This window comes from Camelina sativa, chromosome 15 (assembly GCF_030686135.1).
Source record: "Camelina sativa cultivar CO46 ecotype springtype chromosome 15, ASM3068613v1".
Taxonomy (NCBI): domain Eukaryota; kingdom Viridiplantae; phylum Streptophyta; class Magnoliopsida; order Brassicales; family Brassicaceae; genus Camelina; species Camelina sativa.
Window position 1 is genome coordinate 539715 of NC_141894.1, and position 27749 is coordinate 567463.

The 27749-nt window shown below is 39.4% G+C and overlaps 3 protein-coding genes across 5 annotated transcripts; 2 read left to right on the top strand and 1 right to left on the bottom strand.

The window, feature by feature from the left end:
* Positions 1–3359: 3359 nt before the first annotated feature.
* Positions 3360–21096, bottom strand: LOC104744294 (auxin transport protein BIG). The gene is made up of 14 exons (XM_087487551.1): positions 20612–21096; positions 20290–20396; positions 19701–19866; positions 13571–19611; positions 12830–13426; positions 12544–12721; positions 12141–12375; positions 7548–12065; positions 7250–7472; positions 6660–7058; positions 6380–6523; positions 5134–6153; positions 4542–5045; positions 3360–4354 (listed from the first exon to the last, which is right to left on the bottom strand). Exons 1-14 carry the CDS (start codon positions 20901–20903, stop codon positions 3530–3532), a joined length of 15249 nt encoding a protein of 5082 aa, XP_087343677.1. The 5' UTR covers positions 20904–21096; the 3' UTR covers positions 3360–3529.
* A 453-nt stretch (positions 21097–21549) lies between these two features.
* LOC104744295 (nucleolin 1-like) lies at positions 21550–23295 on the top strand. 2 transcript variants are annotated; one of them, XR_015581713.1, is made up of 7 exons: positions 21550–21671; positions 21836–21885; positions 21980–22126; positions 22249–22428; positions 22520–22655; positions 22753–22892; positions 23010–23295. XR_015581713.1 is itself a non-coding variant. In XM_087487555.1 (7 exons), exons 1-7 carry the CDS (start codon positions 21651–21653, stop codon positions 23081–23083), a joined length of 726 nt encoding a protein of 241 aa, XP_087343681.1. In that variant the 5' UTR covers positions 21550–21650; the 3' UTR covers positions 23084–23295. The 2 variants fall into 2 exon arrangements, 1 of the variants encoding a protein (XP_087343681.1); XM_087487555.1 differs by having other exon boundaries at positions 22542–22655.
* A 335-nt stretch (positions 23296–23630) lies between these two features.
* Positions 23631–27381, top strand: LOC104744296 (NADPH-dependent diflavin oxidoreductase 1). 2 transcript variants are annotated; one of them, XM_087487552.1, is made up of 12 exons: positions 23631–23963; positions 24134–24211; positions 24309–24413; positions 24568–24659; positions 24763–24947; positions 25218–25297; positions 25533–25607; positions 25694–25804; positions 25888–26019; positions 26158–26277; positions 26372–26588; positions 26673–27381. In XM_087487552.1, the coding sequence occupies exons 1-12, from the start codon at positions 23814–23816 to the stop codon at positions 27200–27202; spliced, it is 1875 nt and encodes a 624-aa protein (XP_087343678.1). In that variant the 5' UTR covers positions 23631–23813; the 3' UTR covers positions 27203–27381. The 2 variants fall into 2 exon arrangements, with proteins under 2 accessions (XP_087343678.1, XP_019092517.2); XM_019236972.2 differs by having other exon boundaries at positions 23643–23963; positions 24568–24669.
* Positions 27382–27749: the final 368 nt, after the last annotated feature.

Consider the following 27749-nt stretch of genomic DNA (forward strand, 5'->3'; position numbering starts at 1 on the left):
ATTGAAAGTATTAACATGTTTTCTATATAATGAGTAAAATTAAAGAGCAAACATAAACTGAATTTGGTACCTTAGCTTCATTTGAAGCATCGTATAAATATCCACGGAACACTAAACTAAATATAATATACTTTTGTAGCATGAATATCAGTATATCACTATCGGTCTATCAGTTTTCATTTTAGTTTTAAGAATTAGACTTATGTATCAAGAAGATCACAAATAAATATACAACTTAACATCAAAACCCAAATAGTTTTACTTCACGTGATATATATACTTAATAATAATGATGTATATGTTTTCGCAGATTTCCTAGTGCGGACAGAAAACACAGACAGAAACTAATTTCAAAACATAGTTTATATGAGAATTGAAAAAAATCACCAGAAGAGAGATAGAGGACAAAGCCCCGTGACCTGGCAAGTTGCTTTACTTTGTTTGTATTTTACTATCTCTTCCGATCAAGTTACAATTCATAGAAACTTCACATGTGTGTGGTTATTCATATAACACACTTACTGTCAGTAAGTAACTGACATACATATCGATAGTTTTTTTTTTACTGACATACATATCGATAGTTACATAGCGTATAACTTTAAAATATATGTAGATTGCTAATGTATAGCCACTAGGAAATTATTTTTAGAAACCAACAGAACATAAAAATAGATTAACACATTAACTTATATATGCATAACAAATTTAAATTTAAAATTTATGTAGTCGACTGAAAACGATTAAATTTTTGTTTTTTGTGAGTCATAAAGAATTTATGATTGATTAGTTTATGGTTAGAAGTCTAGAAAAGGGCTCTTAACATGCAAGACCCTCGACAACGAAGTTGATGTTTTATAAGTCTCATATAGTATTGTGATGCATGAAATGCTTATTATTTCAAAACTATATATATATTAAAAGATTCGCAACATCAATTGTAAAAGAATAAATAAATAAAAGTACATATATGCATGTTAATTAATAAATAAAGAAATAAACAGTTGGGGTTTGTGTGAACGTAAATGTGTGGGGGTGCATTAAGGTGGGTTTCGTTTTGGACGTAACGCGAGAGGCAATCCAATTAAATGTACCACCCAACTTGGATTGCAAATCAAGATTTTAATTCAATGATACGTGTCTTCTAAAACAAACAGATCATATCAACATGTTCAGATGTTCTCGACGAGTTTCAAACAAGCAGAAAATCAGTGGACTAAGGTTGGGGCGAAGCTCTTTGTTTATAAAGATCCAGTGGATGAAGGAGACAATTTTGATTCATGCCTAGGGTTTTATGACCCTGGGAAAAAATTGATGGTGAAGCGGATGTTGATCTCTGATGAGAGTTTAGAAAGAATGGACAGAGAAATCAAGTGGATGGAAGCCTGGGATAAACACCAAAACATTCTGGATTGGGTGTCGTTGGATCAAGATGACAATTATTTGTACCTCTCTCAAGACAGATGGAGTTTTACTTTAGAGACACTGGTTAAATATTTGCACAGCTTAGGCACAGCAACTCGACTACCATGTCCTGAAGCTCTTGGTGTGTTTATCCAGAAGAACAGTGTGACCCTTAACAAAGGGTATATTGATGGTCTGATGGTCGATCTGATGAAGGATGTTAGTAATGGCTTAAACCATCTTCACAAAATTGAAGTATGTTCATCGTGATTTGAGGCCCCAAAATACAGTTATAGTCTGTGGTACCAAATCTATTAGTGCAAAGATTGCAAACTTTTGCTTCACCGAAGATAGCAAGATGAACTCTAGAGAGAGATCTAAACTCAAAAAAATATGTAATTTGCTTTTTTTTATTGAATATTATGAATTTTTGTTTTTGGTTATTCTTGAATATCATTTTAATTCAATGATACATGTTTATAAACTCGTTGAGATTATAGTATATGCTAAATTTATATGTACATTGTATTGTTAACATAGTCGTGAAATTTGAGATATAAACCTAAGCTAATTTATAAAAATACCTTGGTTTTAATGTTTATATACACTTTGAGTAAATTTATGAGCATGAAATTTCACAATGGCACGAAAATACTCGTAACTACGAAGACACTGAATACTGTTCTCCTTTCTTTTTTAAGGAAACAAGAATTAATTACTCCATACGTACAAGTATACCCTCTATAAATTAATACTCGGTAAATTAATAATCTCTATAAATTAATAAATTTCTCCAGTCCCAAGTTGGGACTAGTGTAATTTTGGACACAATTCGATAATATAATAAAATAATAATTTTTTGAAAATCCTTTGTAAATATATGGTCCCATCAATAATATAAATTAATAATATATAATTTTATATTAATAATATATAAAAAGAAAGTAGTGTATAAATTAATAATATATAATTTCTATAATATAAAATTATATATTATTATATTATTATATATATATATAAATTATATATTATTATATATATATATTATATATTATTATATATATATATTATATATTATTAATATAAAATTTTATATTAATAATATATAAATTAATAATATATAATTTCTTTACGCTCGTGGAGATATATAAATTAATATATATTAATAATATATAATAATAAAAGGACACTTAACAATTAATATCTCCACGAGCATAAAGAAAGTAGTGTCGGTGGCTCAATGCCTGAAGCATGACGTGCCATTCTCAAGTTTAGGCAATTATTGCTGTCCATATATTTTTACATACATTGCGTGAAAAAAAGAAAAGATACGAAAACAATATAAATGAGCATTTTGCGAATTTTGGTTGTAGTCAATTTTTGGGTGCTTGAAAGAAGATAATTATTTTGAGATTTTGTGCTAAAAATGACGAAATTTTGATTGAATGGGACAAAAAAGTTTTTGAGTTTAGAAAACAAGAAACAAAAAAACAAATTTTCATCAAATTATGTCTTTGCTAACATAAGACGTAAGGCGTCTATATTGCCGCAAGGGTTAAAAGTAGACCAAAAACATTGTTTCCTTTGGACTATAGACTATAGTCCAGCCCTTTAAACTCGACGCGATCAACGCTTCAAGTGCGCGTCGGATAAAGCGGTACGTGAATAGATAGCAACTCCTACTTTAGTGGGCAGACACAAAAGTTGGTTCTAAAAATAAATAAATAATTGAATAGAGATAAATTAGCAAAATCCAATTCTTGACCCAAAAAGTTCAAATTGGGCTCTTATAATTTTTTTTAATATCTTGAAACACCAAAACCGAATTTGAACTAAGAAAATGCAAATTAACCGGGTCTTATACATTTTGCATAAAAATGCTACACCTGTAACGAAGCCAAATGCGGTTCAAATTTGGACACGCTCGAGTGAGTTGTAATTAGATGGCTGCCATGTTAAACAAAGAGCAATACGTGTGTTTTTGCATTGATAAAACAACAAAACAAGTGTTTACAACAATGACAATTTTTCTACAATGACAATCAATCACAATACCAATGACAAGAGACACGATCAAATTAAAACACATAGAGCTCTTCGTCCTTCCCGAAACCAAAACTTTTTCTCAGCCTTTTCCATTCCCAACATCAATCGCTGATCTGACAAACTGATCGCATTGTGTAACTCCTCCGGACAAAACATCAGCCAGAACTCCGACAATATCAAAAGCTTCTTGCAGATCAGTTGCAGAGTTTATTTCGGCGAGCCACGATATCAATTCCTTGGAGAAACCTACCATTTCTTTCACATTCAATAGCTTCTCTTTCATTACAGTCTCCCATGCCTCAAGCTCTACTCCACTTGATGTACCTTCTTTCTTGTTTGGTTCGACGTGGACCGGTTTCTTTGCTTTGTTTGCTTTGAAGAACTGTTGAAGCTGTTCTATCATACCGGTGTAGACCAGCATTGGTTTGACAATAGAGAGCAGTTCATCGCCGGTTAAGGTTTCTGCGTCTTGAGTTTTGCCTCCTGAACTGGTTGATTCCGCAGCGAGAGAAGCTACCCGACCGTGAGAGTGTTGCATGAAAGTATGGTAAATCCCACGCTGGAGAAAAATACGACGGTGTTGGAGCCATGATTCATATGATTCTGATAGAAGCGAGTTTACCATCATGAACTGAACCGTTTCCTCGGTTCCACTTGAGGATAGCTGAGATCCAGGAGTTAAGGGTCGGGAGTCAGATGGCGGCGTTGTTGCGGTAGATGGTGAAGACGATGAAATATAGGATGAGACCGATTTAGCCATGTTGGTGCGTTGCATGGGGCCTCCTTGGTCGAGAAGATGACGGGCCATTTGGAACATGAAAGGCAAGAAACGGGAATTGCTATCTCTTCCTCCACCTCGGCAATCCGCGCTAAAAGAAGCTCCTGTTGCAAACCGAGCCAGCATCTACAGAGGAAACACAAATTGTTAGCAAATCACAGAGCAAATACGAAACGAAATTAACCAACGCGATTGATGAGCTGTTTGGAATGCAGTTTGGATTGACTATGAAACAAAACTAATTTTTAATACCATATAACCAAACGCCTACACCTAGTAATCGTGAACGTTTCAGAACAAAATTTTAACTTACCAGGACAATGTCGTATGTCAGTAGACGGAGTCTGCTCCCGTCGGCTCTACCAAGAGCACTGAGATTATCCCAGTACTGGTCAACATAACGAAGATACTGAGCTAAGGGCACTGAGGGACCTTTGACAGGGAAGAGAGAGTTGCAAAGAGATTCATTGTTACGTAACATAGCTCCTTCCCATTCTTTCTTCGGGGTTTTAAGAGCAGCATCTGCTCTTTTCGCCTCTTGATGGCATTGGAAATGAATGATATTGAAGTAGCTCACGGTAGTGTATACGCATTCACCACGTGCACTTCCAGAATTGCCAACACCGAGATTCACCCGTTTGCTGTAAGAGTAGACTCCTAATAAATCAGTAGGTCTGAGCTTGTAGCCTTCTCTGCACACCATGCAAGCTAATCCATCCTCTTCTTCCTCTACATCATCAAAACCTTCAAGAATTGGTTGAGAAACCACAATCCTTTCACCACCATCAGAAGATAGCTCTTGACGCATTCCAAGTCCCTGATACAAAAGAAAAAATTGGTAAACATTGTCACAAGACCAAATTACACTTTTAATTTCCTTGCGAGAGATTCATTATTAAAATTACCTGTAGGAGCTCCTCTCTCTTTCTTAGTGCACGGCGTCTCATTTCATCTTTGGTGGCATCTCGCAAAGCACGGACTTTCACTTCTAGAAATCCGTTTCCTTCTTTATCAGCGAGTGTGTCTAGCAAATTTTCAGCCCTTGCACCAATCTCGTTTTCTCCAGAGACTCCTTCTAAGGCATGAAGTAAAATTAGAATACCTCCCTGGTCTATGCATGTTTGTGTAGGCAAATGCCCCATCGATAATCCTCTTAGCATTGACAAAATAAGAGGTACTGAGGGAAGTTTAAGAGCCGAAAGCCATTCCTTGCTAGATTTGAACCCAGCCTGTCCTGTGACAGCGAAAATTTCCTTGATGTGTTTGACAGCAACAGCTATGATACCATTCTCCAAAACTATGTCTTTTAACCTCTCTCCACATGAACTTGTCTTGAGAGATTCTGACACTCTTACAAAATTCTCCACAGTAAACCTCTGCTTCGCAGCTTGCTGAGCAATGCTCTCGTCCTTGGGGTTCTCCTCATGACGTTGCTGAAGCTGATCAAATTCGGACCAATTTTGCAGGTAAGGGCTAAAATGCTCTATGAGTGCTTCCATAGCTGCAGGCTCGCCATATGTTAAGTAAGGCAAGATTCTAGCAACCATCTCCGTGTTCCTTTGTTGTTTGTTCGATTTCTTAAGCCCTGAAGGATGGCTTAGCCTTTCTAAGAACATAAGCACTATCTTCTTGGCCTGTTCCCAAGTTCCAGTTTCCTCGTTACTGACAGTCAAAGCACTTTCCGTGGCGCTGATGCTGTCACTTTCATTTGCTTCAAGTGTCAAACTCTCAACAATTAAAAGAATACCTTCAGCTGGCTCCATAGCATCTACAGAAAATGCCCTTCTAGCTGTTTCAAGAAGTACGCTTAAAGCCCCTAGCCTGAGTAGAGCTCGCCTGTTCTCTCTAATCTTGCAGCAATGGTTTAAGAGATCAAGAACTGCAACCATCTCTTCTTGGTTAGATTTGAAGTCATCTCGTAAACTCTGCAAAGTGCAAAATGATCAGTATAAATTTAATCTGCGACCTTAACCAGCTTCGTTCAAATACATTAAATTTATCTTAAAAAGCCACTTTGGTAATATAACTATTCCTCTTCACGGTGTACCTAAAAGTGCACTAAAACACTAAGGACAGACCAGTGTAAGTATACAGAGCAGTGACAGAGAGTGGGAGGATCCCAATTTCGTTTCGTAGTTTTACGAAGCTTACCTTGATCATATCAAGTAAAATTTCCAGACCACCATATTCCCGAACTGCACCTGCTATTGCAAACTCAATCTCTGGATCTTGTGATTCTTCTCTATCTTCTTCCAATTCCTTGATCATAGGCTCCGTAGCTTCACCATCTAGCCCCTGCCAATATTTGTCACAGCTTTTAGTAAAAACAGAAACACGAAATAACTAGTTGTTTTATAAGGGGCCTAAACAGTAAGTAAAGGTGAGCAAAACCATCTTTGGCCTAGCTATTCACCAGAAAAAGGTCACAAACCTGAAGTCTGTATGTCACCGTCATCGGAGGGAAATCCCTGCTAGGAGCTGAATTTGAAGCTAAAAGTGCGGAGTTGGTCAGTGAAGTAGTAGACTGATTTGATTTCTTCCAAACCAGCTCATAAACTTGAGCTATGCTCAGGTCTAGTGAAATGATGTTTCCTGCTACAAGCAACTCCATGCCATAGTCATCTTCCAGTAGACCTAAGAGGTCCAACTGCTGACAGATCTTGTTTTTAACATCCCGCATCAGTGGGCCAATCTCAGCACTCGAATATGGATTTTTCGTCATTGATCCCCGAATAAACTCCTCTTGCGTGTGTGATTTGTTCAAGATCAGCATATATACAGCCTCGGGTTTTGACGGGCAGATCAAATTACAAAGCTGCTCAAGAATAAACTGCAAATACAATTGAAATGGTCAAAAAACTAGTCAAGGATATATGTTAATTATAACAAAATAAATGTCATCGACTTCAAGTGATGCCTAAAGAGAAGTATAGAAAATCTCCAGAGACTGTAACGTGATTAATATCTCCAAAAATACTATTTTAAAGATGATACAGTGGTCCGAATGACAATTCTTCTTACCAAACAGGTACGTCCTTTTTTCTCTTCTGCATGGGTTTGCAGTCCAGAAACACAGGCACGGATGAATTGTCTTTTGTTTTCAATGCTTTCAAGCAGAAGTCCGTCAAGAAGATCTTTTAGGAGTCTGTTGCAATCATTTATAAGCTTCGTCTTTTGCACTATTAAGCCACGGATTACAATGAGGGCCTCCAGAACATGAGACAGCAAATTGTCTCTCATGAATCTGCCACACTCAAAACATTAGACACGTATGAAGAAGTCAATGTAAGATCAATAGATTTAATGATGAGAAATTTACCTGGAACGAATATTTGGAACCTCTAAGAACTTTCCAAGGAGTTCTAAGAGCTTGTGGAGGGTAAATCCCTGTGAAATGTCTATCTGAAGACTCCTTTCTAGAGATTCAATGTTTCCCACCTCTTGGGAGATCAATTTGCAGATTGTTGTCAGACAGCCCCGAACAGTTAAGAATAAAAGTGCATCTTGTGTCTCTATCATTTTGAAAAGCAGTTCAAAGTATTCTGCGCTGCTTTCACCCGCTGCAAGCGTAGCGGGAAGCAAGCCTATCAGCAAATTGATCAGCCTGTAGCGCCTAGGTGAGCTTTGGGCAGAGAGTAAACTAATCAATGTGCACATCTCGGACCTGATAGATTGAGAACAAGCACTAAGAATAAGCTCTGTGACCCAAGATCCGAGCTCAAATGACTGCAAACCACCTTTAGATGTCCTGCTAGAGCGTCGCTTCCACCTAAGTGTATATTTAAGTGCCAGGAAATCTGATCTGTGGGTTCTAGACTTTTGGTTAGCACTTCTAATTGACTGAGAGACTTTGTATTGCCTCCTCACAAAGTCGATATATGACGCCCCTTTCTCCCATTCCAAATAACTCACAAGCTGAATATCTCGCGTCTTCTGAGACACATCCGGGCTATTTTCTTCACTTTCTGACGAATACTTTATGATGCCAGCAGCATTCTCATCCTTTCCTTGCACTACAGGAGCAGATTTTCCCATCGTTAGCTCTTTCTCTGCTGTATCTGGTTTTGGAGGTGTACATGCCACAGAAATAATCTTAAGGCAGGGAAGAATTATGTGCTCTGATATCGCAGGATGTTTAGCACCCAATTTAATGGAAGAAAATAGTAGCTGAAAAACAAGGCGCAGTCTTGACTCCCAAAATTCATCCGTGAGAGAGCATACTTCTGAAAGCAACAACATCTCCTCACGAGTGGCGAGCGCAATGTCCATGGAACGATGGTGTTCAAGGCAGTACATTATTTTCTTCTGTACCAGATTGTTTAACTCATTCACTGCATTCAGATCACCCTCCGAAAAAGTAGAAAGAGCTGCTCTAGCTTGAGCACGAGCTGTTTTCGGACCCTGGTGAATATTGTTTTCAAACAACTCAGACAAAATACCAGCTGCAACAAGTTGTTTCCTAGATCTTGGATGCTTTGACAGAACTTGAAGAATCTCAAGACATTGAGTGACAAAAGTAGAGGCACAACCATAACAATTATTTGGGGTCTTTGAGACCACACATCTTGAGGCACCTGAAGAAAAATTTGAGTTTTTCTGATGGAGATAGCTCATCAAAACTCTGCGTAGCCCCTGCAGTGTTTGTACACTTTTGCTGACAGAATCAAAAGCAGCTTTGCACTTCTCACCATACAATACGCCCAAAAGCGCGATTTTGCGGTTTATCTTGCATGAGGGACCAGGTAAAGATGCCATCATTTGTTGGACAGTGTCCTTGTGCTGCGAATCCATTTCAGTTTCACCAATGCTTGATACTATCTTCAGAAGCGGCTTCTTGAAGCCCAAGAGTTGCTGATATCTCCTGTGAGCATTTTCAGACTCCGACTCTATTGCAGCCAATCCCCTCTTCATATCTTCGTCATTTTCCATATTATCAAATATGAAGCTTGGTTTTGCCATGAAGTTAAACTCAAACCTCCCATACTTGCTATAGCCACACTCGTTGCAGAGGAAAGAATCCAAATTTTCATAGTTTATGTTACGGCATTGCCTGCACTGATAAGCATTCTCATGGCAGTTGCTGCAAATACCATGTTTATCAGTAACAGGTCGACTGCATCGAGGGCACTGTAATGGTTCAAGAGATAACGCCTGAAGATTCTCATAGAAGGAATCCAACTCGATCATGAAGTTACATGCAGTAATAGGAATAGGAAATTCCACCTTCAGTTCAGTTTGGTTAAAAGACAGATGGCAACTTTTGGCGCGCTTCCACAGTGACCAGTTGTTTTTAAGCTCTGATAAATCCGAGACAGGGCGATTGTTGTAATACAAGTTTAGGACCTTCACCGACTTTGACTTTCGTGCATCATGAACATTCATGGTCACAGACTGTATCGTATAACTACCAGTACATTTCACAATGATGCGGTTATCTGTAAACTTTGTCTCGGATTTCAAACTTTCAAGCTTCATTTTGCTATATGGCACATCAGGAGAACTGCAGGCAACACAAGGTTCGCTCTCAAGATAATAACCATCAAATTCCACAAGATTACCCAGAGTGCTGTATATACGGGAGTTTGGATGATTGGCAATGAGTTCGTTTTGAGAATGCAGCGTCTCAAAAAAGCACCTTATCACATCAGGGTTCAGGCAACGATCCACAAGCTCGTTAATTGCTTGCTTTGAGTTGTTTTCTGGAGCCTTGCCGAGCAACAAGGAGACAAGCTCTGTGTACTCAACAATATTCTGACCATATGCTGGCAAGTATCTAACCTTCTGCAAAAGTGCTGCTAACAGACTTTCTTTGAACGAGTGTCTTCCATGATGCCACAAGCCATGAACAACGGACTTTGCTTCAGTGCGAACAGAGCTCGAATTCCATTCCAGCAAAAAGAAATCTATAAACTGTTTCAAGAGATCTCCGCCCTTGGCACTGAAGATATCTACCACCCCTTCCATATCCACATATGATTTGTCCAATCCAGAATCATGCCCATCTTCACCTTTTTTCTTCTTCTTTGAATCCACGGACTGAGATCCTGAACGGTTTGAGCCTGTCACTACATCAGTTGCTTCAGCTTTCTGCACTGAGCTGCTCACATCTTTTCCTTGATAAAAGGCCAAATTGAGGAGTTTAAGTGTCTGAATAACAGACTCTTCTGCAAAATGGAATACGCCATTCAGTAAGAAGGACAGAAAATCTCCATGCCTGAGACAGTACTTCTGCCAGTTCCGAGGCCGCGCCAAAGCAACTTCAGCAATTGTAGAAAGCGACTTCACAATCTTTACACTCCTTTCATATGAAACATTGTTTTCAAAACCACCAGACTTTTCAACATGCTTGTATAGGCTTTTCACTTCATTGGAAAACTGCCAAGAATCTCGGACACTGTAGTATTGAGTTTTGCTTCCGCAAAGATGCAAGAACAGCCTTCTAGCATACCTCCTAACAAAAGCTGTATGAGGGTTATTAATATAGCTGCACAAAACATCCTGGAAACCGTCCAGCTTCAAATCTTTAGAAGAAGTGTTCCTGTAAACCTTTTCCTTCTCTCCCATTTTCTCTTGTTTTTCAGGTCTAACCAAGGTATAAACTAAGCGAAACACATTCTCAAGTAGCAGCCTGTGATAGTCCACAAATATATCTGCTCTATGGGCTTTTGCATATGAATCCGAAAAGAAGGGGGAATAGTTACCCGCAGGTAAATCTCTTCTGACTGTGAGCATGGCTCCACAACCTGAACCAGAGCTTGATCCACGTGCTTCAACATTGGCCGCACGAGACTTAAAAACATGCACTAGCTGCTGAAGTATGTTCATTAGATAATTAACAAACTCTTGATTCCTGAGGAAACTGCATGCGCGAATCAGCTGAGACGCAAAGTCATCTCTCTCTTGAACATCTAAAGCAGACTGGGAAACAACTAGAGTGGAACTCTGGACACCCCTCCGATCATTTGCATCTGTATTTCCACCTAATCGTGAGCTACTACCATCGCTACCAGGCTGGTGCCAACTACGAAGCATCAAGGTGAAAAACATAAACACAAGAATCACAATTTCCCCAAAGGAAGAGCGAACTGAAGCAGCAAACGGCTTGGTGAGATTGATTTCACCCAAAAGCCACTTAATTAACTTTTCCAAGCTTATTTCTTCGGGCTTTGAGCTATCCATAAAGGCTCCACCAATGGCAGATGATAATCTGTAGAACAATTGCATGACAGGAATAGCTTGAACACCGGATACTGTCTCCATCCATCCGCTCAATTCTAGGAGAAACTCAGAGAGAATTAAAGAATTAACGGCACGCTTTGAAGCTGAGATAGAAACAGGATCGGTCACTGAGGCAGAAAAATCAGTAGATTCACCAGGTTCCAAGACATGGATCGATGGAGTTGAAGCTTGTGGGATGCTACTGGTTATCGTCGGTGACCTATTTGAAATACCTACTTCATCCGCAGAGAACTGAATCTCATTGGTGTCTGCACCAAGTGATTCCACTTCTATTGGAAGTGCAGTCATGGGATGATCTCGAGTGTGTGGTGGTGGAAGACGATCTGCATCTAACACTTCATAGCATGCCTCACATAAATCAAAATCTGGACAAACGGTGCAGTGCCACCTTCTTCTCAGGATAGGGACGGTGGAGCAGCCATCACAGCAGTATTGAACAGATGAAGTTATAGAGTCCTCCTCAATCATGGCATGCGTATTTCCACCAGCTGTTCTGATAGGCACCGAAGGAGTTGTAACATTGTCTACCAAATCATCTGTTGTCAAGATTGTTTGCTTTGGGAAAGGAACCTGAAGTAATCTTGATGATATGGCCAAGCTGTAAAGAAACTTATTTAGAAGACTGGACCATATCTAAAAGAACAGAGTATAAAAACCATACAGAAGAACACACCTGCTGGATGTTTGTACAGACTCATTGGGAAACAATATAAGTGCTTTCAGTAGCTGAACCGCAGGAGCCACAGAATGAACCCCTGTATCCTTTCCTTGAGATGCCAAACACTCTGCATAGCTATAGATTAGTTCAACGGAGGACATCACGACATTGTTCATAGTAGGTGTATCCAGTGGCTCTGACTCCAAAATACCCCAGAGCACTTGCATCAGATTGTCTACCACTTCAGAGCCTACAGAACAAACATATCTCATATAAACAAAGCTATATGAAAGGAACACGATAATTGTATGACAAACAGTCGCTCCTATTACATATTACAAGGGTAAAAGAAACAATATTGTGTTCGACTACATATGGAAAAAGATAGACTGTAGATATTAACAGAAAGCACATATACCATTCATCTCCAGAAAGACAGAGAAATTTGATTTTCGGGTCAAAGCTATTTTAGACACCGCCCGCATCTGAGCATTGAACTCTTCAACAATCGAGCCTCCAGTACCAGAAATGCCCAACCTTGAAGAAAGTAAAGAGGTCACCCTGACCACTCCAAGAAGTCGCATGGTGTCTTTGACCTACAACAGCACAGATATATCAATGCCAAAAATAACATACAACTTTCACGCATATCTGCTCAAAAATAGCATGTGAAGATGCTAGACTGAATATGGTAGGATCATTACCTGGTAGTATATCTCCTTTCTTGGAAAGACAGACTGCAAGACACGGCAAGCTGCAGTTTGTAACAGAGTTTCCCTATCACTTTCGAAAATCGTCTCGAGTAGCTGTTTGCATTTGAGTTCGCCAAGATCTACTTCTTGCTTTGGCCTACAAACTGAATAAAAGATTGATAGGAGCTTAAGACCATCAGCGATAACTTGCTCCTCTACAGAAGCAGACTGTGCCAACGCTCTCTTTTTACTAGAGCCTGGAAGAAGCAAACCATGACCAAGCACACGAGCTTCCATATCTAGCACAGCATCCATTTTTTCTTTCCAGCCAAATTCATCTTTAGCTCTCCCGTATACTTCAAGCGAGTCTATTCTGGGCAGTGCGGTCCCACTAGTAGTCGGCCCCACAGAGATTACAACATCTTCATCAGCTAGAAGTGACTCAGCCACTGTAAATGGGATGTCATACCAGCACCTCATGCCTTCATCCATCTTAATCGATCTTTGAAAAATGGTCACTTCTGAAGGTATAGAGCTTGCTGATGTAGTACCCACATGCATCCGGATGCCAACCATAACAATGTCAGGGTTTGGATTGGAGACAGATATCTGAAAGAGAGAAAGTTAGATAACTAGACACAAGTGACCCATATCATTATAATCACACCGTCAAAATACTCTTTAAGAGTTATAATCAAGCATATTACACAGATAAACTTATAAAGAAAAATTACTGGAGAAAACCAACCATACCTTGAAGCCCAAAGGACTGGGACTCTCAATAAAGCCATCCTCAGATGCCAAGCTCTGTTTTGCTCCCTCGGAATCACCATTTCTAATAGCATCACTACCAAATCTCACATCTGCTGTAATGCAAAATGTCTTCTCAAAGAAATCAAGGGGAAACTCCGGCTTTGCACCCGCGTAGGCTTTGTTGTTTAGTATCTTAGAACCCAATTTTTTAACCTTCTCAGCTGTGAAATTTGAGTCAGCATCAACTCCACTCCGAGCATGAGAATAAATCTGAAGGCTGCCATCATCATGCAGAACCAGACAGTGAATATTGTCTTTTGACAAAGGTTTGTAAGCTGTTATTCCGACCATAGGGGAAGATGATCCAGTCGGATGACGGAGATTCTGTGCAAATACCCCATCCCCCCTCAAGGACACAGCTAAGGCAGCATTTGATTTCACACTGGAAAAGCAAATAAACAATCCACTGCCAGCCAACAACTCTCTCCAACGATGCAATCCAGCCACCTTCTGCTTACAATCTGAGTCTTCCTCAAACAGGCCAGATGTCTCAGTTAAGGATGTTGCGTCTGAGCTGAGTCGACCCATAAAAGAACTTCCGTTATGATAAGATATGAAAAGCAGTCGATATGTTGAAGAGAAATAGACAGATGCACCCTTTCCGGTAACATCCTTTCCCATAATTTGAACGATTTCCTTAAGTGGTGTTGCACCTGCATTACCGCCCCAAGATAGTTCAAACCTGTACAAATTCCCTTGTTCTGAAAGAACAAGAAGGAAAACCCTCCCACGAGCAGCAACAAAAAGGGTAGCATCCACAATCATGTCATTTGGCAAGGTGAAGTACTGTGTTGGACTGATGCTATCCTGGGATAGATCATAAATCTTCACGAATTTATTTGTAACAACCATTAACTGAACTTGTGAACCAGGAACCCATTCTATACGCCTGATGTATGCACCCTGCAGGGCAAGCTCAACAGCAAGCCTGTCGATGACTTCACCTCGATGATTTAACGTAAGTATCTGGCAATCTTCAAGGCCTGCAACAGCAAGATAATTCTCCACAACTGGGTTGAATGCCAGATGAACAATCTCAAAACGAACAATATTCCTGGAAAGTGGTTTAACATTGGCCTTGTCTGCATTTATGGGTGCAATTGTGGCTTGCCCTATTAGCTGTCCAACATCAAATATAGCAACTTTATCACCTTCTCCAACTGCAAGGCGACCCCGAACACTAACACTCAGGAGAGACTTGACAAGGGAACCATTGGCTAAAAGAGATTTAAGGTCCTTTGAATTAGCATAATCAGCCTTTATTTTTAAGTCCAGTGACCCACTTTTATATGCTTTTTTCAGCTGCAAAAGATCTGTGTCAAACGAAAGAACCTTTTCTTTCCCGAGATTGACCTGCTTATCTTTCGAAAGGCCAGAGTCTCTTTTGCTAGTGATAGACGGAAGCAAAGAAGAGAAAAGCTCCAGCACTCGGTCCTCTATGCCGAGCTCTTCTAGTAGCAGTGACATCTTATATTGAGTTTCTTTAGGGATAGATAACACAACGTGGTTTTCCTCCCCGAGACCATCTTCTTCCACATCTGAATCGCTTTCTGCAAGCTGCTCTGCATCCTCAGACAAGGGTAAAAAGGATTGGAAATTATTTGTACCACGAGCTGGAGCGCTTCCAATGTCATTAAATTTGCGTGGCTTCAAGCACTGACAGCTGCTTCCCCTAACACCCCCAGCTCCACAGTCACAGAAAAAACGACTCGATCGTGAATAGACAACACGGTGACCCCGGTGGCAAACTTTTGCGCAAACAGAACAGCAACCTTTGGACACAGTAAGGTCACATGTGTAACAAAAATACCAATGTTGTTCCATGAAATTACTGCCACTGGAAGTAAAAGTGCAGACTTTTGAGGCAAGGTACCTCTCACTGTTGGCATCTTCTTCATCTTCCTTGTCTAAGCTGGCCATTTCACCATCAGATGTTCCATCATCTTCATCTTCATCGACAGAAGTGACATCGCATTCAAGTGATATTGAGCTTCCTTCCTGATCCACAGGGAGAGCCAATGTGTCAGATTTTTTCGCGGTTCCTGAAAGTTTTGGAACCAATGGACCTGTTGCAGTATTCTTATTGCTTGTCAAGGACTGCCAACATGAACTCTCTCCATGACTTGGAGAACGGTTGCTCAATAAGGTGCCTATCACACCAAAAAGAAACTTCAAACCAGGAAGCAACTTCTCATCAGCAGCAAGCTTCTGCATCAGCATTATAGTTCTCTTTAAAACCATCTTCATCAGGTTGTCTTCCCTTGCAAGTTGAAGAACAAAGTTAAAATATGACATAGCCATATGGGTATCAAACGAGAGAAATGCGGTATCGAGGGAGATCAGCATGGCCTCGAATAAATGATTCTGTAACTCTCTGGTCTGTAGGTCGTCAGTAGATGACACAAGACAATTAATAAAATTCATTGCTGCCTCTCTGAAAGAAAGAGAATTCCCTTTTGCAGTCTTTTTCCCATCTATTTCCTCAGTGAAGGAACCCAACAGTCTTCTCTCCAGCCACCCAGATAAAGTTATCGAATCCATGTCAATGAACTTTTGCTGTACTTTTCTCCTGAGATCAGTGGATGGAGCCACAGACAAGAGGTCAACAAGGAAGTTGAGTACTTTTATGTTAACCGGTTCCAAGGAACAGTAGTCCAATGAGTCAATAAAAACAGAGAGATCTCCACGTTGCAACTGGTAGAATTCCCTGGTAGTCTCAGAGACTGCATCTACACCAAGATAAAATTTGAAAATATCCGATTTCGAAGAATCCTTGCTTAGACTATCCATAACATCAACAATCTTGGTAATCACCCCTTCAAGCACATGGCTTCTATCTATCTGCTCAGCACAGATATCTCTTACAAACCCCTCCATGTCTTTCATCAGGAACAACTCCGTCAAATCTGGAAGCTGCAACGCTGCACATATATTTTGACGGATTTCCTCACATTTCCCATGAAAATTTTCGAATACCTGATCAAACTTAATAATCATGATAGAATCAAGTATCTGATGAAGTACACAAGTATCTACCCCAAACTTCTCCTTTGAGTTGCCCAGCTTGAGTAAGCCATCTATTGTCAGCACAATGCATCTTATGCTTAGAATACATGAAAGAAGAATCGCACTGGAAGTTTGAAGACTAGTGGAAAACCCATGTACCATAAATTCCCAAAACACTTTCCATAAAACACCCGAACCTCTTCCATCACCCAGAGCATCCAGTTTCGACAGATAAAAAATGCATTGAAGATGGAGAGAATTGTCACCAATCTTCACATATTCACCTTGGAGACTTTTGCCAAATTGAGTATGCTTGAGAAGTAGCAGAGAAGGCGAACTATGACCATGATGATTCCAAGCGCTAAAAGTTGCAAGGAAAGCTTTCTTATACACTCGTAAATATTTGCTAACCAATGATGAAAGCATTCTCAGCAGTTCTGTAATATCACCAGTCTCCATCAAGTAAGAGACTACACCTTCTGCAGCAGCAACATAATTGGCGTCAACAGATGCGCACTCCCTCCAGAATGGATCGATCTCTGAACATGAATTGTTCTTGCAATAACCCCAGACACCACCATCAAGAAAGTACAACAGAAGGGAGAGCCAGGATCCTCCGCGAATAAAGTCCCAACCCAAATCCTCAACCACCTGCTCAGGTGCTGCCTGGAGCTGACTTAAAACACCGATCAGAATGTTTCTCAACTCTGTATTCTTACCAGCAACATTAATGTCGCCAACAAGCAAATGACTGGTACAGATGAGATCCACAGAGCTAGATATGTCCAATTCCTGGTAATTAACATGCAAGGAAGGCTGACTATCCAATGCACAGTTGATACGAGCAATATCCCAAGAAAGTAAGAAAATGTATCTTTCCACTATTAGGTCTTCCACTTTTCCTGCCTTTTTTCCCTTCCACAACCCCAAAACCCGGGACAAACTAGCAGATAAATCTCCATAATTCAAGTTTAGAGTTTTGGCAGCAGATACATCATTCTGAAATGTAGGAGGATGTGGGGAAAAGTCAATCATTTGACTCATCAGATGGTTGACTGACTCCTCTTCAGCCCATGAATCAGTTATGCCCCTTGCTACAACAGACGCCCAAGAAGATAAATGATCACCAATGGTTACATGCAAATTACTACCACAGCTACGAACTTCCCTCAGTTTAGACCTTAGATCTAGCATCAATGATGTTGGGCATGTGTTTGGATGTAACAACATATGGTGCAACAGCACTAACAACCTAGATATCAGCATTGCCCAGCTGGACAGCTGGGGACCATCACAAATTCCTGACGGGGTATCAACTTTATGCAGACACGAAGCAATGAGATTTGAGAACTTTGCCTTTTCTTCTTCACTTGATAGATGGAAAGCCATAAGAAGAATCTCAATATGGAAAGCAGAGGGAAGACATGCAGTCAACTCCTTGAGACTCAAAGCTTCAGCACATATACTTCTTGCTCTCTCGGCAATAAAATTAACAAAACCATCATAAATTTTGGCTCTTAGCTGTGCCCCAGCCAATCCCGGCCTGCAAAGAAGAGTGTGAGCCAACAGCGCCAGAGTCTTATCATTATAGCTGATGTCACTATTTTCAACAACAAGGATTTGCTGAAAAAGGTAGGACTCAAGAGAATCGGACAGAGCACGACTTCTCAGGAGATTGAGTAACAGCTCAAAGGCAACGTGTCCAGGTTTCCCCTCATCTTGGAGCATGCAACCACCATCAGAAGCCTTGTCTTCAATACTACAGCCTACTATATTGAGCAGGATATCAATGTGACTAGTGTCAAGCTTTTTACATCCATCTTCGTATATACTAGGAACCCATTCTTGACAAAAAATGCACGTTCTAAGAAAATTCAATAGTTCCCTAGCAGCTTGCAATGGTAAATTGCTGCTAACGGAAACAGGTGGTTGATCATTTGGTTCTATTGAACACAGAGAACGGCTACCCTCAGAAAACAAGTTCCCAAACAGGGCTTCATCGTCATGAGAAATTTGGCTTTCGACTTCCGCAAAACTGTTGGATCTTAAACTGGAATACGTCCTCTCCACTTTTGGACGTAATTTTACACCTTCGCGATGGAGGAAATAAACAAGATGGAAGCAGTCATCCATCCATCGACTTGATGAAGGAAATATCACTCTCATTATATCCTCGACCGTGAAGCACTTGAGCAACGGGATCATTTCCTGGCGCAGATGGAAATAAACAGAATCAACAGAAGGATTGGTATTGTCATAGGTGACTTCTGACTCTAAAATCCTCAGATCTTGGATATGGTATGGTTGTCTCTTGAGATCTTGAATGAGTTTCAATGTGTAGATGACAGACCGAGGGAAGTAAGCAAGAGGAGGGGACAAATTACAAGAGGACGCATCATATCTCCACACTGAGGCATCTAGATTGTTGAGAATAGAAGCTGACACACATGCCTGGACATTCTGAAAAACACTGCTCTTGCCAAAAATGAGTTGGATAAGATTAAGAAATCCCTCCACCAGCGCAAGAGAAAGACTCTCAATATTACCCTCTGTAGCTGTGTGGTTAGCGAATTCAGAAAAAACCTTAAACAGCTTAGGAAAAGCATCCGTAAATGAAGCTACTGCCTGTAACAATGAGCCATCGTTTTCTATACTTTGAACATCTTTGGAAAGACTTCCAAGCAGCTTCAAAATTCTTAAGCAGAAGGACAATTTATCAAGGAAAGCTTGATCAACTGTCTTCTCATCTAACACACTTGGCAACTGAACAAGCTCTTTGCAGACCATAATCAGACGAAAAACACAGCCAAGGTGAACAACAGCCAGGTGTCGAGTTAAGGGATTCAAGTTTCTAGAGTCTTGTTGAAAGGAGGGCTTTACTACTGACTGCGCCTGGACATCAGATTCAATGCATTCAGACATCAGCGTAATTAGAAGCCGGTCAACTGGCTTCTCTTCATTTGAGCATCTGCCCCCTGCTTGACATGTCAAAGGATGTAAAGGTAATCAGATAAGTTTGAAGTAAGAAAACAAATTGCTGAGTGGATTGGTAGCAATAATATACCTTGAAAAGTACATTTCACAAGGCTATATGATTCCATATTATCATGCTCGCCAGAAAACGCTGGCCACAGTTCTGTAACTTCAGCGGGAGAGACAGCTGGTAATATATCATATTGCTTCTCACTTGCATCAAAAGAAGCAATTTCCAAAAGTACTTCCATGTTTATCTGAATCAAGCAAGGAAGCAAGCATTTGGAGAGATTACTAAAGCAGTCAAGCTTGATAGAAACACAGTAAGAAACAAAAACATTAGGCCGCAAATTGTTTGGGTAATGGAAGTAGCCTGTAACTCTACTATATCCCTCACTGAAAATTTAAAACGAAAACATGCTGGTGAGCATATGTAACTAATATCTACGGTGCAACAATGAAACCTAACCACAAAGTATCAGGACCTGATAAAGACTTACAAAAAGCTTCATAAAAATAAAAATTCAGATCAAGGTCCTCAAGCAGATTTCCTAGACTTACAGACAGTCATGACGACTAGGGGAGGTGGAGAGCAATATCCAACGATAAAGACTACCCTAGCGAATCTCTATGACAAATTGAAGTAAAAGAATGACACAGATCAAAATAAAAGAACAAACCTGCATTTTCAAATCATTTTGTCTAAAATTTGACTTCTCCAAGAAGCTGAGGGAGAACTCCATCACCTCCTGGATGACACCCAAAACTATTGGTTCGAGTTGGTCCACTGAAAAAAGAAAAACAGTAAGGAAAATGATTAATTCGAGGTCATTACTACTGCTTCATCTGGAAAACAACAACAAGTAACTCGCTCATCTAAGGTAGCAAACATCAAAAGCTCAGAAAGTGGAAGACGGACTATGATAATCAAACAATCAGCGAGTACAGACCTAAACCTTGATTTAAGAAAAAATAACTAATCAGTGTCAAAGTCGGTAGTACCTAAAAGAGATCGCGATAGTAGAAGGATCGCCTGGGAAATCGAAACAAGTGACTGAACTTGCGAATCGGACCAGGTCTGAAAGCGTAGCTTGCCGGAGGAATCATCATCTCCGTCGATCGGAGAGATACCCCAGCGAAGGAGGAGATAGAAAGAACGGAGACCACGCTTGATCGAATCATCGGAGCGTAAACGTCGAGAAAAGAGATCTGAAGATGCCGAAGACGACAAAGAGGGAGGAAAGGCGGTGTCGTCAAAGAGAAATCGGCAGAGATTCGCCAAGTCATCTGCCATTTCCTGGCGAGTTCGTGAAACAATTGGGAAAAGGTTTCTTCTTCTTCTAGAGAGAGTGATATATACAAAGAGGTAAGGGTTTATAAGTACAGAAATCCCCTTTTCTTTCTTTCAAAGGCGGTGAAAAAAGAGAGAGACTCTCTTCTGTAGAAGGAAGACGATGTTCCTTCTTCTTCGTTTTCCTTTTTCTTTTTTTTTTTTTTTTTTTTTTTTACTTTCAAAATTAATATTTAGAAAATTCCTTAATTTCGTTCATAAAAAATCCTTAATTATTTTTTGTAATTTGATTAAATCTATATAATTCGTTAGATTACCATAACTATCATCGTTTTAAGGCTTTTTGGGGGAGAAAAATATCACTTTGGCGTAAGAAATAAAAACGTTCAGTTTTTTTTATTGGTCCACCACCATTACGAATTCTTTTTTCTCTAGATTATGAAACTTAAGTGATTTTAATAAAAATTTTGATGACATTAATTTGTAATTTGGGAGTAAAGTCAAAAAGACCAGGAAAAATCACACTTGATTTACGGTTTACGTAAATATTACAAGAGAGTGCTCCGGTTTAACAAGGAAAAATCACACTTGATTTACGGTTTACATAAACCAGACTATATACCAATAATCTCGTAAAGGAACATTCGGTGGAAAGCATACACATACGTAACGGGAGAAAATAAACCTAATTTCGACTGGAAAAATATCTTGAAAAGGGTTTAGGTTATAATAGCAATCGCTCTTCTGAATATGGGCGAATCCACCATGAAAGTAATCTTCTTAATTCACCTTATGGATTTCTTCTTACGCACTCTTTCTTTAATTAAACCTCTGTTGTTTGTCTATGAATTGTTTCATCACAAGAAGGGAAGAAAAATATTCTGGAGTATTCGAATTTCTGATTACATATATTTTCTTTGTATGTACCTGATTAGGGGTTTGAATTTATCGATAGTAGTGATGCGTCAGACATTCCAAGACACCGGTAACTATTGATTCTCTATTTTTATGTTTATTTTGGTGCGGAGATGTACAAAGTATTTTGTTTGTCAAATTAAATCACAAAATTGTTATTGCAGTTGCTTTAGCAGGATTAGCGTCGAGGGATATGACACTTCGCTTTATGCGTATGATGTCAAGCTCGCGTTGAGAAAACATTTCTCTTCATGCGGAGATGTCACATATGTTAATGTCCCCAAAAACTTTGAAAAGGGTACCCTCCACAGGTCTGTTTGTTTGTTTCTGTTCTGGCTAATTAATAAATTCTTCCTCCGATTTCCCCCGACAGTTGAATTTAAATGCTAAATAACTAATTATATTGTTTTCCATGGGTGTGTGTTCGTAACAGATATGCCTTCCTGCATATTGACGGAGAAGGTGCCTTAGAGAAGGCGTTGCAACTTAGTGGAAGTGACGTGAAGGGCGCTGGATGGCGTGTATTCGTTAAGGAGTCACCGATGCCGTGTGGGGGAATAAACAGGGATCCTCATACCGCTGAGTCAATCAAACACGCGCGTTCAGAACGCACGTAATTAATACCATCTCTCTTTTCTTTTCTTTTTTTTTATGTGTTGTTGTTATCGTTGTTGTCATGTTGATCATATCATCACTAACTATAGATGGTGTAAGCAAAACTGTTAGTATCGTAGTCAGGGGATTTGACACTTCGCTCCCTAAGATTGATATCCAGATCGGGCTGAGTAAATACTTCTCTTCATGTGGAGAGGTCCACTTTGTTTCGGTTCGCCTCACCAGGTTTGTGGCTTCTTATATAATTTTCTGTCTCAGAGTTATTATCATTATTTTTACAAACTAATGGAAAAGACTTGCCCTCTTTTCTTTTTTTTTACAGGAAAGCTTTCGTTTCTATTCGGGGAGAAGGCGCAGTAGAAAAGGCCCTGGAACTAAGTGGACGTGACGTGGGAGGATGGAATATTACAGTTGTTCGTGTCTTGCCGCCATTGTTAGCCAAAAAAAACTTCCCAACATCCAGTACGTACTAACATATATGACTTTGTTATATATTTTGTTTAATCTAATTCTTTGGTAACAAAAGTAAAAACCTCTCATTACGTAATTCATTTATTTCGTCGTTTATTTTATTTTCAGGTCGTTCTCATCCCAACGGCCACCTCCGCCGCCACGCCCCAATTGCGAAGCGGATGCAGAAGACTAAGGAGTAGAGGAGGAGACTCTGTTTGGTGTTTTAAACTCGATCGTGATACACATAAAACTTATCAGCCTCCTTTCTTTCTCCATAATTATCACTTTCGGTTTTCTTTTGTTTTTGCGTGGATGTTAACAGCAATAATCATGGTACCAGCCTTCGTTATTTACCTCAATTAGTATTGTATTGTATGATGATCTCTATAAATAAATCATATTATCTGCTTTATTTCTTCTAAGCAGTATACGGTTCCATCGGTTAGGTACGTAGCATTTTCGTTAAGATCATATCTTCTTCGTAATCCCATTTCCTTGATTGACATATCAACTCTCCTCCAGTTGTCTTTTTCGTTTAAAAGCTCTTCAAACTCGTTAACATACCATGAACTAGCACGTCACGTTTAACTTGGTTTTATTCTGTAAGCACATACTGGTCAACGATTTGGGCCGTTGTAAAAAGGAAGCCCAGTAACATGTATTATCAAGCCCAATAAAAATTATTTCGTTATCGTCTTTTTTTTTTTGACAATTATTTCGTTATGGTCTTTATATGAATGAAACGTTGTGTTTTTCATTATTCATCTTCAACCTAGTCACGAATCCCCTTAAACCAGAAAACGTAACACGACAAAAACTCTCAAAGATACAGTGATCCGGTTTAAATCATCAGACCGGGATCCGGTTTCGTTGTTTCTCTCAATCTCAATCTCAATCTCCGGGTGGGTGAGGTGAGGTGAAGTGGCGGCGATGACGATGGGAGAAAAGCCGAAGAAGAAGCTGCTTGTGTTGTATGCTTCTCAAACCGGAAACGCTCTTGATGCGGCGGAGCGTATTGGCCGAGAAGCAGAACGCCGTGGATGTCCAGCTTCTATCGTCTCCACTGACGAATTCGACGCGGTATGTGTCTCTGTAAAAAATCCAATCTTTCTGTTTTGAAGATTGTGTTTGCTTCGTTTATCTTACAATTAAAATTGCTCACTTTAGAAAGTAGTTGTGGTAGAGCTATTGGATTTCACAAAACTCTCTCTAAGATACCACAGTGTGACATAAAAGGTGTTTTTCTGCAGAGTTACTTACCTCATGAGGAAGCTGTTGTTTTTGTTGTCTCCACTACAGGGCAAGGAGACTCTCCTGATTCCTTTAAGGTTCGTTGTTATTATTCTTTATAAGTTTTCCCAACTTTTGTATTTACTTATATTATTGTAAGCTTATTTTGCTCATTGTCTTTTTCAATCGTTGAAGGCATTTTGGAAGTTTCTGCTTCAAAAAAAGCTGGAAAAGGATTGGTTGCAAGGAGTTCGCTTTGCCGTGTTTGGCCTAGGTGATTCTGGTTACCAGAAGTACAACGTAAGTACTTCTGCCTCTTTTACTAGAAGAACAAAAAAATAACTAAAAGCTAGGCTTTACTAAGTTAGCACAGCTTTACCCTTCTCCTTTCTATTCAAGGTTATTTCTTTTTTCTCTGATTCATGACATGCTTTTCTCTATCTGATGGCTTTAGTTTGTAGCCAAGAAGCTAGACAAAAGATTATCTGGTCTTGGGGCCACAACCATCATTGAAAAAGGTCTAGGAGATGATCAACACCCATCAGGGTATGATACGGTATATTAAGACAAATAAAGAATACTAAGTAGTATAAGTTTAGTGTTAGAGTACTAAGTTTTCAGGTTTTGGTGTTTTCTTTATTTTTTTTAGGTATGAAGGAACTCTTGATCCGTGGATGCTGTCTTTGTGGAGTACATTATATCAGATCAACCCAAAATACTTTCCTAAAGGTCCAGATGTGAAGATTTCTCAAGATGATTTAATTGATCAGCCTAAATATAGGATTTTATATCATAAGCAAGACAAACTGGAGTCGACATTATTGACAGACTCAGGTATGTCCAAATTTTTTGAGTGGATACTTTGCTTCATTTATGTCAACTTATTGACTATGTTATGCTACTTAACAGTGAACTGTATACTTGCTAATGGTAATTGCTAGAAATCTACATATTAAAATCATTTCGAATGAATCTGCTGGAAGTAGTCTCACAAATGTGCTGTTTCAACTGGCTCGTGAAATTATTTTCTCTTGCATCATGACAAAGGTTAGCTAGCATTTTACCTGGTTTTGGGGATTTATCTTGCATCTTATGTTTTGGCAGACATCATACAAAGAGCTCGTGGAATGTCTCCCGGAAAATTATATAAGGACAAAAGTAAACCAGACTGCTTTCTCAAGATGGTATGCACATCTTGTTTCCCAGCAAAAATTTTACTTTTTTTTTTGTCTGTATATGTTAGTCAACCTCACTGGTTATGCTACCAATGCTCTGTTACCTTGAATCTGGTGGAGTTGGTGTTGCTTGATGATTAACATGTTTTCTTAACATATCTGATTTTGGTATACATTATTATTCTAAGCCTTAGATGATATAAATTATATTCCCTTAGCTTGCTTTAACATTTCAAACATGTAGACCAGAAATGAAGTCTTGACTAAAGCTGGAAGCACAAAGGATGTCCGCCACTTTGAGTTCCAATCTGTTTCCTCTGTAAGTCAGTTACGTTTAAGGTCAACTTTCAATCAATTTTGAGGGTGATGTCTTATCATCTTATTTTGATTTCTCCTCTTTTTAAGACTATCGAATATGAAGTCGGCGATGTTGTTGAGCTTCTTCCAAGCCAAAATCCTTCAGCTATAGATGCGTTTATAGAACGCTGCGATTTAGACCCAGAATCATTCATCATAGTAAGTTAGCTCCGATCGGTTGATACTTGGATATAAGATAATTTGGGATTCAAAATAAATCCTGAGGGTTAATTTGTTTTCAGGTTGGTCCGAGAGAGACAGAGAATAGTGGTGTCAATGAAGAAATGGTTACACAGCTCCCTATCAAGCTTAAGACTTTTGTTGAATTAACAATGGATGTTACATCCGCTTCACCCCGACGATACTTCTTTGAGGTAAGAACCCTTCAATCCTAATGTTTTTGAATTCCAAATTTATGGAAGTCCTTTTCATCTTACGTAGATATGGCTTTGAGTATATCTATGAAACAAGTATTTTGATGGAAACCCTTGCAATGTATCATCTCTGCTCAGGTTATGAGCTTCTATGCAACAGCTGAACATGAGAAGGAGAGACTTCAATACTTTGCCTCAACCGAGGGGAGGGAGGATCTCTACAATTACAATCAGAAGGAAAGTAGAAGCATTCTTGAGGTAAAATAGCACCAGATCTCACAGGTCCATGATTCGTCTTGAACACGCGTTGACTCGTTTAACCAAATGGATCGTATTGCTAATGCCTATGTAGGTGCTAGAGGATTTTCCTTCCGTACAAATCCCTTTTGAGTGGCTAGTACAGTTAGTCCCACCGCTAAAACCAAGAGCTTTTTCGATATCTTCGTCTCCTTTGGCCCACCCTGATCAAGTACATTTGACTGTAAGCATAGTGTCATGGATCACGCCTTATAAGAGAACTAGAAAAGGTCTATGCTCCTCTTGGCTTGCAAGCCTCACACCTGAAGAAGGTTAGAAACTTTGTTTCTTCTTTACCATAACTGGCTCAGTTCTTTGTTTCTGATGTGTTTTCTTTATTTCCCCGTTGTGGTTAGAGGTACACATACCGGTTTGGTTTCACAAAGGCTCCCTTCCTGCTCCATCACAGTCGCTTCCGCTCATCTTAGTGGGACCTGGAACCGGATGTGCGCCTTTCCGTGGGTTCATAGCTGAGAGATCCGTACAAGCGCAGTCAAGCCCGGTGGCGCCAGTCATGTTCTTCTTCGGTTGCAGAAACAAAGACACAGACTTTCTATACCGCGATTTCTGGGAGTCTCACACAAGAGAAGGAGGAATGCTCTCTGAAGAGATGGGCGGAGGCTTTTACACAGCGTTCTCTAGAGACCAACCGAAGAAGGTTTACGTGCAACATAAGATCCGCGAGATGAGCAAGAAAGTTTGGGATTTGCTATGCGGTGGAGCTGCCGTTTACGTGGCTGGATCGTCGACGAAAATGCCGTCTGATATAATGTCGGCTTTAGAGGAGATTGTGTCAGAAGAAACAGGAAGATCAAAGGAGGATGCTTCACAGTGCCTCAAGGGTTTGGAGAAGAAAGGGAGATACAATGTTGAAGCTTGGTCTTGATTAAATCTACCTTCCTTGCATCGTTTATATATGAAGCCAAGAAGCTTTGGTTATTGTTGTCACATTAATTTTTTTAACGCTATTTTGATAATTCATATACTATTAACAAAAGTAAAACTGAAGATGATTTGTCTAGTGTTAAGTTAACATATATATATATTTAAAAAATCTTTGAAATACTTGCTTTTTGTTGTTATGTTTGTTTGTGTGTAAATTTAAGATATACCGCTTGCTTTTGTTTTTACTTTTAGTATGGAAGGGAAGTAAATTTCTTTTACACGCAAAAAGATGATTTTAAAAAGTGTATTGATGGAAAAAGTGAGAGCAATCGAGCATGCGTGAATAACAAAATGATAGATTATTCGTCCTCCATTAAAGCCCCCATAAAAGCAGTCAGATTTCTACGGACCGTAAGATTAAAAAGTGATTAAGAATTGTACAAAAAGTATATATAAAAAAGATTTAGAAATTATCTTCAAACTCATAATCTAAACATATTATAAACTAGTATATAATATACGAAAGATGTCCTTTGATTATCATTAAT